General features: G+C 36.6%; 2 protein-coding genes and 1 long non-coding RNA gene across 4 annotated transcripts in view; 2 read left to right on the top strand and 1 right to left on the bottom strand.

Moving 5' to 3' along the window:
• The first annotated feature begins 1212 nt into the window (after window positions 1-1212).
• LOC148973590 (uncharacterized) lies at window positions 1213-3489 on the top strand. Of its 2 annotated transcripts, none has more exons than XR_016146719.1 (2): window positions 1213-1336; window positions 3042-3489. It is a non-coding gene; the product is annotated as an uncharacterized LOC148973590 (long non-coding RNA). The 2 variants fall into 2 exon arrangements; XR_016146718.1 differs by lacking the exon at window positions 1213-1336 and adding an exon at window positions 1849-2167.
• A 1482-nt stretch (window positions 3490-4971) lies between these two features.
• Window positions 4972-8536, top strand: nrbf2a (nuclear receptor binding factor 2a). The gene is made up of 4 exons (XM_039666584.2): window positions 4972-5128; window positions 6344-6455; window positions 6575-6612; window positions 7577-8536. Exons 1-4 carry the CDS (start codon window positions 5099-5101, stop codon window positions 8039-8041), a joined length of 645 nt encoding a protein of 214 aa, XP_039522518.1. The 5' UTR covers window positions 4972-5098; the 3' UTR covers window positions 8042-8536.
• Window positions 8201-15277, bottom strand: part of jmjd1ca (jumonji domain containing 1Ca) — a 57379-nt gene continuing 50302 nt past the window's right edge. The window contains exons 18-27 of the mRNA XM_039666573.2: window positions 14782-14939; window positions 14396-14686; window positions 14019-14187; window positions 13824-13914; window positions 12773-12903; window positions 12567-12689; window positions 11948-12087; window positions 11447-11653; window positions 10869-11000; window positions 8201-9621 (exon numbers count right to left, since the gene is read on the bottom strand). Of these exons, the coding sequence (XP_039522507.2) occupies window positions 9520-9621; window positions 10869-11000; window positions 11447-11653; window positions 11948-12087; window positions 12567-12689; window positions 12773-12903; window positions 13824-13914; window positions 14019-14187; window positions 14396-14686; window positions 14782-14939 (1544 nt within the window). The 3' untranslated portion in view covers window positions 8201-9519. The remainder of the gene's footprint in view (window positions 9622-10868; window positions 11001-11446; window positions 11654-11947; window positions 12088-12566; window positions 12690-12772; window positions 12904-13823; window positions 13915-14018; window positions 14188-14395; window positions 14687-14781; window positions 14940-15277) is intronic.

Here is a 15277-nt window from a genome sequence, read left to right as displayed (position 1 = left end):
AACTGAAGCTGGTATGGTAATGAGTGGGATTTGGGGAGGCCAGCGGATTGGCCCACGGAGCGTCTCTTTGAGTCGGTGTGAGGGTTGTGGTTTAAGCGTGTTCCTCTAAAGGCGTGGCTTCCCGAACAGCTGACCCTCTAGTGACGGGGGTCCAACTCGGATAATTGCAACATTATCTTACGTTTCAGTTTTGATCACTTTTTGAGACTTTTGATATAGTAATATGTAGCGTCCTCCAGTGTTGGGGTAACGCATTACAAGTAATCAGATTACTTTTAAAGTAACATATTACGGTTATACTTTAAGATGTCCGTGTTAACAGTGTAATTATACATTTGAGTGCCGAGTAATACAAATGAAACACATACTATAAGGGTTTGGTTTAGGTTAGTTGTAAAAAAATTTTTACGGGTGTACTTTTGTACTGTACTTGTTGCGCTGGGTATAAGAAAAACAGATTATAAATAAAATGTATTATTATTTTGTTATTATGCAGTTTATAGTAATTACTATAGTACTGCATGTAACATATAACAAGGACACTGTAAAATAAAGTGTTACTCATATTACTTTTAAATTTACAACTAAATATCTGATAACATAAGTACAGCAAGTTACTTTCCTTTTTTTTATTATTTCATTTCAAGCCCAGCCTAGGTAAGAAAAAGTAGCTAACACAAAAGTAACATAACACATTACATTATAATAATTGTTGCAAAACATTACTTTTAAAAGTAACTTTCCCAACGCTGGCCACCTCCATCAAACACCTGACTGGAAAGCTTTGAAGACCTCTGTGAAACTTCTAAATCTGAAGTTTGAGTAAATCTGAAGTGAATACCTGATGGGGTTTTGGTTCCTAGCCACGACTGTTGCCTTGGCTTTTGGCTTGCTTAGTTGTGGACATTTAATATTTAACAATATTATTGATCTATGTTGTATTATTTTCATGTTATCGCTGTGAAGCTGCTTTGATACAATCTGTATTGTAAAAAGCGCTATATAAATAAAGGTGACTTGACTCAAACCAAAGTCCCTTTCAAGTAAAGTCTGAAAGTCTTGCAACGGCTCCGGACAACTATTTCTGGCATGTAAGATAAAAGTCCTCTACTTTTATATGGGAATCTTGAAAACTCAAAAACCGCTTGCCAAACGCCCAATTAAGAAACATATTTAAAGTCATTAACAAACTCTGACATGAACTGGTCCATAAATGTTGTTTCGTTTTCTCAAATAGCGTTACAAAAACTTATTTTTCAGGCTAGACGAGCCAATGCGCATGTGCAGTCCTAAACGCGCGAGGGATGTTAACGTTAAACGTTACCACACCAAACAGGTAATCTCGGTCCGCTTTAACATCCTCGTTATGTTAATAATCGTGCTCAAAATGTCAAACTTTCTGGGAAAATGTTTTTAGATAAAAACCCAAAGTGTTGTCGGAAGCTTAATGGATTTACATTGAAGTCGTGTGACCGTGATGTATCGTTTATAGCTTACCTTTAGCTTTTTACTTCCTATCCGACTGCATTTAGGCTTCAACATTCTCAAAAGTTGTGTTCATCTGTGAACATTATCTTGATGGAGAAAACGTGTAAGTTACGTAAACATTTTTTTTTCCGATAACCTAAAAGCCAAGGTCTTCGTAGAGGGAACAGGTGTGATGTGATGCTAACTGCCGAATCCCTATTGGCCCAGACAGTGATGTCACACCTGACTTTATCATTCAGCGATTGGCTCTTTTATTTAGAAGGCGGGACTTATTCCGCCATATTGTGCGTTGCACCATAGACTGCACAGTCTCAGATTTTAAAGAATTGATTATTAAAAAAAAGCTCTACTTTATTCTAATTCAAAATGTAATTAGATGTGATTCTTACTTGATTTACAAATCTCCATTTTTATGAATGGAAGCTCTCAGTTATCAAGCTATTTGATAGCATGGAGTGCAATTTATTTAGGTATAACATTGCCAGGCCAGAACATTACAGCCTGACTGTAGGCTGGTCATTACGATTTTGGCTGATGTTTCAGAATCGCCGTCCAGCAAAAGCACAAAGATTTGCCTGCATGCACATACAGCTCAAGATGGTACAGCAACTAAATTACTGTTTAATCCACTGCTGGAGAACAAGCCACAGTCTGCAATTAACAATTAGGAAATGACGCTGTATGTATATTATTGTCTCTTTTTAAACTATACCAGAATCATTAGTTGTTTATGGGTGTGCAATAGCTGTATAAAGTATAAAGTGTCCCACAGATGCTCAATGTACAGTAAAATACTTTAAAATTCATATTAGTCTATTAAAATGTGACTATGCAGGTAGTTAGAACATGTTTTTTTTTTATTCTAAACTGTTTTAATTATTCTGATTTCTTTTGATTATTTTAATTCCTTCTATGTAAAGCACTTTGAATTGCCATTGTGTATGAAATGTGCTATATAAATAAACTTGCCTTGCCTTATAACCGTTTTGTCATAAAAAAATAAATAAATACAAAAACAAAAGTCACGAGTGCTGTAGCATACAGTATGTTGTTGTTTTATTAATAATTATATTAATATTCATACACAAAATAATAATAATAAGAAAGTAAAGAGAATATGTATATAAACAATAATCATCAATCTCTCTGTGTAGTATTTTATTGTATTTTTTTTTATTATATTTGAATTAGCATTTATTTCAATAATTTCAGTTGTTTTATATATACTGTATATATTTAAAGTTTTAGACATTTTTATTTGTACTATTTAGCTTTAATTTATTTTAATATTAGTTTTAGTATTTTTAGAACTTAAAGTATATTTCAGTAAGTCACCAAGACACATTTTTCAAGTATTTTACATAAATGTAATATTCATTTTAAATATTTAATATTTTTTTAAATTAATATAAGTACTCATTAAATGCAATTTTACAGTTATATCTGATTAACTGATGAGTAATTTCAAGAACTTCTAAGCAGATATATAGCATGCAATAATAACCCAAGCCAAGTATTCCTGGATAAGAAGCTCCAGTTGTGTTTTTTCACAGGGATCAGTGAACCCCCATCACGCAAAATTCCCCGTGCGTAGGAGGAAAGAGCAGGAAGATGGATGACCAAGCCCTATAGTTTGATGGTATTGCCCATGTCATCACCAAGAAACAAAGACAGAAAGCAGCAGCAGGGAGAAGATGGGGAGCGTGGATCATTAGATGGAAAATCAACATGGGCCAGCTGAAATCCCACTATCACTCTCATTTTCCATGACTTTATGTGCTTCATCTGTGTGAAGGTGGTGTGTGTTTGAGTATTATAACAAATGACGGAACTTGAACTGATTGGATGTTATTGTTCATGTTGTGTCTTATTTCAGCTGTTCTGCCAGCAGATATTGCGCAGATGACTCTTTGAATGGTTAAAGACAAAACATCCACCCCCAGTGTGCTCATGCTGGAGTACACCAGCCTACATATTCAATAAAACATCCAAATCAACCTATCACAATGTGTTACACTGAATTACAAAATCAATGATATCAGATGAAAAGAGACTAAACAGAAAATAGGCTTACACTTTAGTTTAAGTTGACAGTTTCATTCTACTCACTCCAGATAAGTACTGAGTAATATTAATTAACTACATGTACTTACTATAAGTTATGGTTTGGTTTAGAGTTAGCTATGTAATTTTGCATAATATACATTACGAAAGTAAGCACATAAAGTAACGTGTAACTACATCACATTAGTTCACCCAAAAGGAAAATTATCCCATAATTTACTCACACTCAATTCTAGATGTATACGACTTTCTTCTTTCAGTCAAGCACAAACAGAGTTATATTAATAAATATCATTGCTCTTCCAAGCTTTATTATGGGATCGAATGGTACCTTAGATTTTGAAGCCCAAGAAAAGTGTATCCATCCATCATAAAAAGGAATTCATACGCCTCTTGTGGGGTAATAAACACCTTCTGAAGTGAAGAGATGTGGTTTTGTAAGAAACATCTATTTATAACTCATTTTTATATAATATTTATAACTTTATTAACCATAATCACTGGCATCTGACAATGGCTGTACCGGTGGAAGAGTGACCTCTGACCTCTTAACTTTAAATTAAAGTGCTCCCGAAAATAGACCCCCAAAACAGTTGAATGATTAAACTATTACCCCCAAGTAATTATTATTGTCTCTAACCACAAACGTTACATTATTTCAGCCTTGTTACAGTATGTTTGGAATGGATTCTGAATAGATCAGTTGTGACAAAATTTTGTGCTAAGAAAATCTGCAAACAAGTGATCACTGCATTATCATCCAAGTTAAAATACTGAGGTTGAAATAATGTTTGAATATCACTATAACATGTAAATTGGCTGATGAAAACACAATACTGCATATGTATATATATATATACACAGTATCCTTATCTTTAATTGCTATACTTTAAGTGCTATTTTGCATAGCACTTACTATCGCACAGTCAAGGCTTAAATCTAGTCCCAGACTAAAATGAATGTTTGAGCTGTTTTAACTGAAAGCAACTTGCACTGATATCTTAAAATATGTCAGTCAGTGCTATTGTATTGCAAGAAGACACTTTTATAAAAGCAATTTAACTGTCCTGAATATACTAAGGCCTGCCTTAGTCTAAGCCCTGTCTGTGAAACGGGCCCATAGAGATCTATCAAATATTGTGATATTGTGTAGAGTAGCATCTGTGATTGCTCTTGTTAGTTATGTCGTGAGAACGATTCATTTATAGCCTACATGTGACGCAAAGCCTCGTAATGCACTGCTGCTCATCTAAAAACAAAGCATTCCATAATATTTGCGCACGCAATAGTATTTTCTCCTCATGTCTGATATTAGTGTGATGCACCGGTGTTGTCCAGGAGATGGCGTCATACACTGTGGAGTCCGGCTTCCGTTCTCGTTCTGACGTCACTACCACAGGCTGTAAAGGTCACTACAAACAAACACGCGCGTGTAGTTGCGCAAGGTGTCCGTCCACTCACGGTCACTGTTTCTGTGGCGAGTCCTCGCAGTAAAATTAAGGAATTAAACATAATTAAATCTGTCAAACAAGGGGATGAAACAAAAATGGAAGAGATGGACAGCCTTCTAAATCTTGTAAGTGATATGTAGGCTACCACTGTATAACTCTATAAATGTTCTGGCAACTTGTAGTAACTGGAGTTAATAAAGATAAAAAAACAAAAACGAATGTTTTTCCGTAGGCTTGATGTGTTTGAAGTTTTAAATACGCACAATGTCCCACTTCAAGCTTTTAATGTGATTAACAAGTGTTAATTTGTAAGAGCCTTCTGTCAATAGCTTATTTAGGTTTAGTAAATAAATAGGTTGGTAAAAAAAAATAAAAAAAAAGCTAAATATTGTAACGATTGTTCAACATTTCCAAAATCATAACTGTCTTACAGTATGTTCTTTTAAGAGTTAAATGTTTTGTCTGACACGTGGTATAGTATCCATATATATAGTCACTGTTTTAAGACTCAAGCATAAACTTAATTATTGAACACTTTTACAAATATGTTTAACATTTAACCCTGCTGTGTTGAAAGCCTGTTCCACCTTTTGTATTCGATCCTGGTCAAAAATAACCGGCCTTTTAAAATTAGCTTGTAAATCACTCGTTATAATATTCACTTTGTGTGTTGACAATGCAAACAACCAACAAATGCCTTCAAGCACACTTTACTGATACTCCGGTTCAAACCATGGTTCAAACACGCGTCACATCCATATGGTCACATCATAGGTGAACATCACATCACGTGACTTACTAGCTCCTGAGAATACACCACAATCACCAGATCTTTTTGTCAACTTGTTTTCATAAAATAAGAACATGTTTTCTATTTATTTTTGGAACTCTTTGTGATTTCTTAAAATCCTCAAAGATTTTTGGGGAAGTAGGAGAGTAAAGTCAGGAAGTTTTGGTCCAATGCGATGACGTTAACTATTATTTTCGAGAAAAGGAAAATTCTCTCCTGCTCAAAATGACCGGAACACAACCAGAGAGATGATTTGATACAATGTACTTGTGTACAATACGTGTTTTTACACTGTACTTGATAAATTACAGCTGTTAATATCTATAATTACATCTATAATAACACTGTTGTTGACCTTCCCTTACACGTTAATCCTAACCAACCTGTCCGTATCCCACCGCAATCGCAGCTAAAGTGTTTTGCAATACATGAAGACCATAACTAACTACATTGTACCTAACATAATTTTATGTAAATAGATAATAGTTAATGACACACCTAATATAAAGCGGGACATACTTATTTAAATCATGTAACCCTCTTTCCCCAGAAAACATGGCAGCTGTCTTTACTACAGGCCCATCATTACGGCCGAAAGGCAGATCAGTTGGTGGCGAAAGAAAAATATGAAGAGGCGATCTTATGCCACAGTGAAGCAGCAGGTGAAGTAATTAAGCCTTCTTTGTTTTCCAGATAATCCACACACGAAGAACTGGTAAAGCTACAGGAAGATAAATGAAGGAGTAAACTAATGTCGTTGTCTCTATCTCTCTCTGCTCAGAGCTGTTGAACCAGGCCTCAATGACACACACTGAACCGGTAAGACAAGGTTTACTACAAGTGTGACTCCATTCCAACGGTCTGCCATTGCGTAGACTTACGTATTAAAGGAGTAGTTCACTTTAAAAAAAACTTTTGCTGATAATTTACTCAACCCCATGTCATCCAAGATGTAAGATGAAAACATTCCAGGATTTTTCTCCATATAATGGACTTTACTGGGAACCGAACGGTTCAAGGTCCAAAAGACAGTTTCAGTGCAAACTGTTTAAAGGGCTTTAAACGATTCCAGACGATGAATAAAGGTCTTATAAAGCGAAATGATCGCTCATGTAAAAACAACAACAACAAAAAACATAGTTTTGTTTAAGTTTTATAAGCTCAAATGATCGCCTTGCTCTGTTCTGTGATGCACGCTCGTGACTCTCCTGTTCAAACTTGTTCATCAAAATGAACAAATCTTTTTGTGTCATTTGGTTCATTCAACGAACTAAATGAATTAATTGACTCGGAAAAAGATTTCGAACAGAAGAGTCAGAGCAAGACGAGCATTTGAGTTTATAAAACTTAAACTTTTTTTTCGACTGAAAAGAATTTAATAATATCCAATTATAGTTTATGAGGCATGGTGATAGCTGAGTATATCACAAAAATCTTTTCTTTTGTAAATAATAATATGTGTAACTTGTAGATTACCCTGATGGAAGCATATTATACAAATACTAACTTATCCATAATTTTTTTTTTACGCATGTGAAAACACTTTTTCCAGTGTTTTCTTTAAATCTGATATCCCAAACTGCGCATAAAATAAAACGGATGAAAATGTGACTTCATTTTTAAGGCTCATGTCTATAGAAATGTACCTGAATTTGTTATAAATGGCAAAAAGCGACAAGCTAAAATAAAAGTTCCTTTACAATGAATACTTTTACACTTATGTACTGTACCTTTTCTTGTTGTAAAGTACAGTAATTTTAACCATGTTTTAATATATATCAAGGTACGGCTGTCTTTAGAGCTCCAGAGAGACAGACATCTCCAACAGCAGCGCCAGATCAAGATGAGCTGCAAACAGGCCAAACTCAAAGGAAAGATCCCGGTCAGCCCTTCCAAACACAGCTCATCCCTGATAACACAGCGCCCCGGTCAAACAGTCGTCCAAAGTCCTCCGCTCGGCTGGAAGGCTGCCAAAGATGACAAGACTCGACTGGAGGAGCAGAGCACTGCCATCGCTGACCTGTGGAAGCTCATGGCCGTCCTGCTCGTGGAGAACAAGCGACTGATGGAGGAACAGCAGAAACTGAAGGCAGAGAACGCTAGTCTGAGGAGAGACCCTTATGAGGAGCATCAGAGCCCCACAGCTTCTCTAGCTCAACCTTCACCGCTGGGTATGAGGCTCCTGCACGTGCCCTCTGACCTCCAGAACCAGATCCAGCTGCTGTTGGAGATGGCAAATGACAGCTAATCCTGCATACACTACACTACCTCAAACTTTTGAGCCGTGGAGAACACTGAGAGCATGAAAGCAGACACTGAGGGCATGAACTTTACTCAGTTTACAGTTGTTTAGAATGTCAATATTGGGTGAAAGTTGACCCTATTTATTTACTCTTTTTTTTTTAAATAGATAGATAAATGTTCCTTTCTTATTGAACATGTAATTATAATGATTAAACAGGAACCATTTTTCTTGTTATTCAATCTGAAATGTTAACACAGATGTAAAATGTGGTGCCAATGCTCTATGCCATATTATTGATGTGTCAGAATTAAGCAGCATTTTTCTATAAACTTCGTTCTACTTAGTTTTACACTTCACTTTATAAAAGTGTATGTGTATGTGAGACTTCTAGCTGGTTCTTTACATACAGTCTCATAAACATGCAGTCAAGCACAGAATACCAACAGCCCAGGTCAGGATTTTTGCTTAAATAACGAAATAAATTTTGGTTTGTTTTTCTCCAAAGCCTCAAAACACTGTTTTTGTTAAATCTTGAAGCTGGTGACCATTCACTGCCACTTTATTGAGTTATTTTCTGTGGTTTAAAACAGTCATACGGCATTAAATCAACACCTGAATAAGTAAATCATTTTTGGGTGAACTATCCCTTTGATTTAAACCTAAAAAACTGAATGAATAATCTTTCATTGTTTTTTTTTGTTTTTTAATTAATATTAACAGAGCACGTAAACCGTTGAAAGACAATTTTTTTTGATTATTCCATTTTTAATGGAAAATGTAAAACATTTCTTTAACTTCAATTTACATACAGTAGCAAACACACAGCAAATCATAATTAATATATATATATATATTTATATATGTATATTCTGCTATTTACATATTACATTTCAGCTGAAAATTTCACAAGATCTTTTTTCAAACAAACACAGAATAAACTGCAACTTCTTTAATATTCTCCTTCTGCACAGTGAATATTTGCCAAACTGTAAATAATTTAATGTTGTTGAAACATAATCAAACCTGTCAGTTTGGCAGCTGCTGATGTGGGATACAGCAACGATTGCGTTAGAAATCTCTGCTCTCTCCAACCGTTCAAAACACAGCATGGTGAACACACTACTGATGAAGAACATGTAACGGATCGTTATCACTTTTGGAAAAACATGTATTTGCCAGTGTTTTTCTTCCTAATTGTTTTCCAGGGCCTTCAGCATGTGCGGCGAGTGGGCTTTAAAGCTCATTGCACCTGTCTGGAGAGCAAATCTTGTTTGCTTACCTCACTTCTTTGTCCATGCAAGAAGACACAGCAGGGAAGGTCAAACAATGAGAATAAAATCAAAGAGAAGAAAGGGACATCATAGAGGAAATCAGATTGGCCCATTTTGTTGAAATCAAGTCTAAGCACAGGTTTCCTTTCTTGGAGAATCTTGGTATTGTCTTTATGCTCCAAGGGTTTGGACAGAGGAGGAGATGCATTGTCAGGACTCCTCCTGTTTTACCTCGTCTGTGTCCTTCTCCTTTAAATGCTTCCTCAATGTGGCCACAGCATCCTTCACAGAGTGATAAAAGATGTTCTTCACCTGAACAATAAAGAGGGGTGAAAATATATTGTGCAATCAGATTTTAATTAGAATGGATTACGAAAACTTTAAGTACCACAATCAGGGAATATAAAACTGTAACTGCAATTATGGCTACATCATGTCCTCTTATTACTAAAGGCTGCAATACACTATACAACGTCTGAACGGATTTTACCTTCAAATGGTCTTCGTTTCCTGTTTACACTTCTGGGTCTATACGACCCCAACAATTGATTGAGTAATTGTACAAAAAATATACATTTTTAATCATACAAATAATATATCATTTTTTTTAGTTTACTTCTCATCTATTGATTAATGTTGTGTTTTTGGAGATATAAACTTTTGTATCCATATACCACACAATTCCTCAACTACACCATTAGCTTGCATATGAAATCTTATTTTTTTTATGCTGCATTGCATTTATGCTCTAGTACTAGGCCTTCATTTCTGTGTAAAAATTTTCAGATTCGTATCGGATTTTTATTTTTATTTTTATTTTTTTGACACATGAAGAAAATATGTTTAGTTTTATTTTATTTTTTCACATTTCCCATTCATTTCAATGTGGGGTCATATTGACCCCGAAGACCAGAAGTGTAAACGTTTTTTTTTTTTACATACCTTCAGAAAAACCAAAGCAAGCCCAGTTTGTTTGTGTGTGTATTGATAGATAATGTATGAAAAGTCACAAAATCTTATTCCACTGAATTCCAACCTTTTTCTTATTAAGTAAAAGTCGATTGGGGTCGTATAGACCCCATGACCCGATTGAGGGCTACAACACTAGGCAAGTAGGATTCATATACTTGCCAACTTGGTAAATGGTTAAAGAAGGAAAACAACATCATACACTAAACTATTCTAAACTTTTTCACATGCATTGCAAAAAGCCATGACAGATGATCACAATATGTGTTGTAAATATCAAATGTTTGATATCCTCTGGATGGAATCATTGTCTAAAGCTAGAAAAATAGTAGTCTGTGCCCATCCTACACTATGTGATTCTCTGTGCAATCGGTCAACTCCGACTGACCAAAATCTGGTACTCTGTTAAACTGTTAATAGCAGCAAAAATCATATAGTGTATTTCAGCCTCAAGTCAGAATTTAGAAGAATGAATTGAAAATGCTGTGAGGCACAACGCCACCAACATGAGATTACCAGCATGATGCGGTAGAAATGGAAATTTAACGATCGACTGAAAAAATAAGGTCACATTAGGAAGATGGAGGTACCTGGAGTTTGTCTTCATAGTTCACTTGGTCCTTGAGAGGGCGGAGCTCTTGAGTTAGATAATAGGAGTTGTGTGCGTGTTCAGGGGACACAAAGTCTACATTCACTTGGATGCAACTGTGCAGATTCATCACCTACAAAGACACAGCGTGATACTTAATACTTAATGCCTGGTGGTTTGACAGCTTTAAAGGGATACTCCACTTTTTTTTGGAAATAGGCTCATTTTACAACTCCCCCAAAGTTAAAAAGTTGAGTTACCATTTTCAAATCCGATTTTTTGATATTTAGAAGAATGTCAGTAACCAGACAGTTTCTGGTCTCATTGACTTTCATAGTATATTTTTTTCCTACTATGGAAGTCAATGACACCAGAAACGGTCTAGTTACTGATATTCTTCTAAATATCAGAAAATCGGCTAAATGGATTCGAAAACGGTAAAACTCAACTGTTTAACTTTGGGGGAGTTGTAAAATGAGCCTATTTCCAAAAATATTGGAGTATCCCTTTAAGAAACCAGCCATCCTCCCCAAGAGCACAGGACAGATTGCTTTAGGAAATGCGAGTGTGTTAAAGTACCTGGTGCAGAGCTCCAGCAGGGATAATAACAGCATCTCCATGGAACTGGAGGAGTGTGCGACTCTCTACGCCGTATTCCTCCTGTAACTTCTGTCTCAGTCTGGGGCTCAGATACCAGCCTCCCTCACGCAGGGGGTCGGCATCCCCGTCCCACTCCGAGTCCGAGTCTGTCCCGGGATCTGCTTCAGTCTGCTGCTCAGCAGCAACCTACATGCACACACAAGAGCATGAATATCATATCCTCAATGATTGGGGGAGGGGTGTCAATTAAAGCAGCAATATAACTATGAAGTGTTTAGTGAGCTAATTAAATGTAGAGGAAATACAGAGCTGTGTCGTCTTCAAAGCAATGCAAGCAAATGGCATGTTTCAAGAGAACAACAAAGGGCCCAAGACAGAGCCTTGTGGCACATCATACTTTACTGCATTAGTTCGGGCAACTCATTACTTACCTTTAAGCGCATAAGGTCATAAACTTTACATGATCAAGAAGTGTGATACCTTTTGTAGGAATTCCTGGATCTTTTGTAGGTCTTTACTCATGTAGATGTGCCACAGAGCACCTGGCATCTCATTAGGGTCTTTTAGTCGTTTCTTTACACTCTCGTCCAGAAATTCCCCCTCCAATAGCTTCAATACACCTAACACACGAAGGGTTTAACAACCAAATGAATGCAGTCTTTCACGCTCACAATATTCTTTTAAAAGCTCTCATGGTGGCATTTTAAAGGACGCCAATAAAGTTTTTATTCTTAGCAATTGTCAAGACTCTGTAAACACGCTCTAAGCCTGAGTGGAAAATCTCAAGTCTTTTAAATGAACATTTTTATTCTTTGTTTATCAACATTATTAACATTAAAAGCGACATTATCAACATTATAATTGTAGCAATGATGTTACAGGTAGTCAAATTATGATTTTGTATCGATGTGAAACTATTGACTGTTGAGTTAAACTCCATATGCAGGATGTTCCTGCATTCAAATCAACCTCCCTTAAAAAGCAATAGATTTGACTGTTAAATAAGGTAATGTTAATGCAAACTTACAAAGCCAAATTAATATTTAAGAGGAAAATGTCTGTAATTCAGCCTCACAATGTCATGTTTACTTGGAAGTACCTGCTTTGGATGGGGCTCCGTTTCCTTTGGCCACCCCGACATATACCAGAATACTCATGGTGTCTGAGATTTCAACATGTAGATTACTGGTCCCGAAATCTTGTTCTGGACATGCTGTTATACCTGAACAAACACAGGAACATCAAGTCCATTGCATAACAAAGAGCACAACAGTACTGTCAGTGACTACAGAAGAGAAAGAATACCGTGGGCGCAGCAGAGGCGAGGACCAAGGTCGGGTCGAATGAAGAAGGAGGGCAGATGAGAGGCCAGGTTCAGATGAGCCTCTGGGTCTGTGTACTCTGGTACTGGCAAAGACTTCATCACGTCATGATATCTGAGATGTGCACACAAGATATGGCATTAAAGCAAACTGGATTTAGGATTTATGTCAAAACTATTTAAGTAACATAGCAATCAATACACTTAAAATATTTTCTGCTTATTCTTTTAATAATGATGACTATAATTCGGTATATAATATACTTGTTGCTTAATGTGGCTTGATGGTTTAATAACATTTTGAGCACTTACTTATAGTGAATTTTTTTTTTTTCTTATTAGGGGCCCCTGTTGTAATTGTTAGTTTTTATTTTTAATTGTAATTTCGTTACTCTTTTGGTCAAATCAAGAAATAATGTAGAGTCTGGTGGAAATGTGTGCAAAATCAAAAGCAATCCCACATTTCTCATTAAAGGGATAGTTCATCCAAAAATTAAAATTCTGTCATCATTTTCTCAAGTTGTTCCAAACCGATATGAATTTCTTTCTTCTGTTAAACGCAAGAGAAGAATATTGGTAACCAAACATTTTATGGTCCCCACTGACTTCCTATTACCCATATTTTTCAACATATATTTTGTGTTCAGTAAAAGAAAGAAATTCATACAGGTTTGGAACAACTTGAGGGTGAGAAAATGATGACATGATGAATGATGATGAATTTTCATCAATGAAAATGATGAATTTTAATTAAAATTTCTGGGTGAACTATCCCTTTAATTAGAAGGCTGGTCATTTATCGCTAGAAATCTTTGGAGAAACCTAATCCGTTTTTAATTCTGGCACTTGTTGCCCTCTTACTGCATGCCTGAGCTCTAAGCTTGAGTGGAGGTGTATTCAAATAGTGGTGTGAGTGTATTCAAACTGAGGACGCATTAGCAAAAGTGGAAAAAAAAACAAAGTGGTATTTTATGCAAATACTAGTGAGGTCTGAAAGACAACATATGCTTCAAATGTTTCCAAGGGTGGCAGTACCTGGCAGGCATGAGTGCCAAAAACTCCTCCCCCGATGGCCAGTCTTTCAGTCTATACACCACTGACTCTCCTTTAGCAGATTTAGGCCTCTCTATGGGTCACATACACAAGCATGCAAATAACATTTAGTCCACAGAGTCAAACAAAAATGATATTCAGCCAATTAGAAATAAATGCAGAACACATGACACTCACTCGACACATCTTCAAAACCATCCCAGAACTCCTTGACCTTGGAGTTCGTGACGCTCCCGTCTCTGCAATTGTAGAGGTCACTGTGGAGGCTGGAGAACTCATGACTGAAGTGTTCAGGTTTCCACAGATTAGCATTCAGACTTTTGTGCAATCCGGACACCAGCACCGGCTAAAGAGACATCAAACAATCTTCAGCTTCAGAAAACTGTTAAAATCAACCGATATCAAGATTCCCACAGCATGTTATTTTCAAGTAATTAAATCCCAAGAGGTCATAAATCCCTAATTCCCTGTAATTTCTCTTGTAAATGAATCTCCTTCTCACCAAGTATCAATAGAGATATAGTTAATACGCCACTAGCGTAAGATATGCAAACCTGCTCTTGTGTCCAGTTCTCTTTGAACAGTATTTGGTTGCCCTGGTGAAGGTGATTTTTGAGCCAAAGCACCCGGTGGTTTCCGAGCCAATCATGAGGGACAGCGGTATGGGCATCAGCCAATGGGCTTTCATCAAGCTTCACCCCCTCTGGTCGCTGCCCCATCTCCTCCTCTGGCATCAAATCCTGATTCAGCCCCGTTCTGGTCACCTTTGTAGCGGGAATCTTATTTTCTACCACAGAAGCAATGATGTCATCCAGGATGTTGGGCATGCGAGCGTTCTGGGTTACCTATAGAATGGAGCATAAATAGAAGTAATAAACCTAGTTTACTTATCAACAGGTTTTATTTTCATTTAAAGTAAACGATCATGTATATATCAAACCTGTTCCGACAAGTTGAAAACCGGCGCAAAGGCACCTCCAGCGGACCCAAGACGTAGCTTCCCAGCTGTGGAGGTCAAAAGGTCACGCAATGTTGATCCTTGTTCGGAGCTCATGGACTTCCTACTGTGAGCTTCCATACCGTCACACTCGGCCTTCTCTGGATAAACAAGAACATATTAAAACCATTCATCTCAAGGATGTATTCTTCAGAAAATACACAGAATGTGTCAAAATGGTGTCAGGAAGTTAATTTTCCAATGAAAATAAAATGCTGTGAAAAGTAAAAAAAAGCCACTCAGAACATATTAGATACTCAATACACTGTGAAGGAGAAATTTTGAACCAATTAGATTTATCTGGGGGCATAGCCTACCTGCAAGTTGTGAAAAAGTAACAAATAAAACATCTTATTGTGCATTGCTAGGCGTGGACATGACTGGTTAGTTGTTAGGCAAAAACTCGGATTTAAATGGAAGAGATGCAAGTGCAAAATGG

Source organism: Pimephales promelas, chromosome 15 (assembly GCF_988280905.1).
Source record: "Pimephales promelas chromosome 15, fPimPro1.hap1.1, whole genome shotgun sequence".
Taxonomy (NCBI): domain Eukaryota; kingdom Metazoa; phylum Chordata; class Actinopteri; order Cypriniformes; family Leuciscidae; genus Pimephales; species Pimephales promelas.
Note: the sequence above shows the minus strand (reverse complement) of the source record. Positions and strands in the feature narration are given on the sequence as shown.

Bases quoted from the DNA above. Each gene is read 5' to 3' on its own strand.
- nrbf2a (XM_039666584.2), top strand. From the start codon at position 5,099: ATGGAAGAGATGGACAGCCTTCTAAATCTT. The intron at 6,456-6,574 runs GTGAAGTAATTA...CTCTCTGCTCAG, and splicing joins ATGCCACAGTGAAGCAGCAG to AGCTGTTGAACCAGGCCTCA. The intron at 6,613-7,576 runs GTAAGACAAGGT...ATATATATCAAG, and splicing joins CAATGACACACACTGAACCG to GTACGGCTGTCTTTAGAGCT.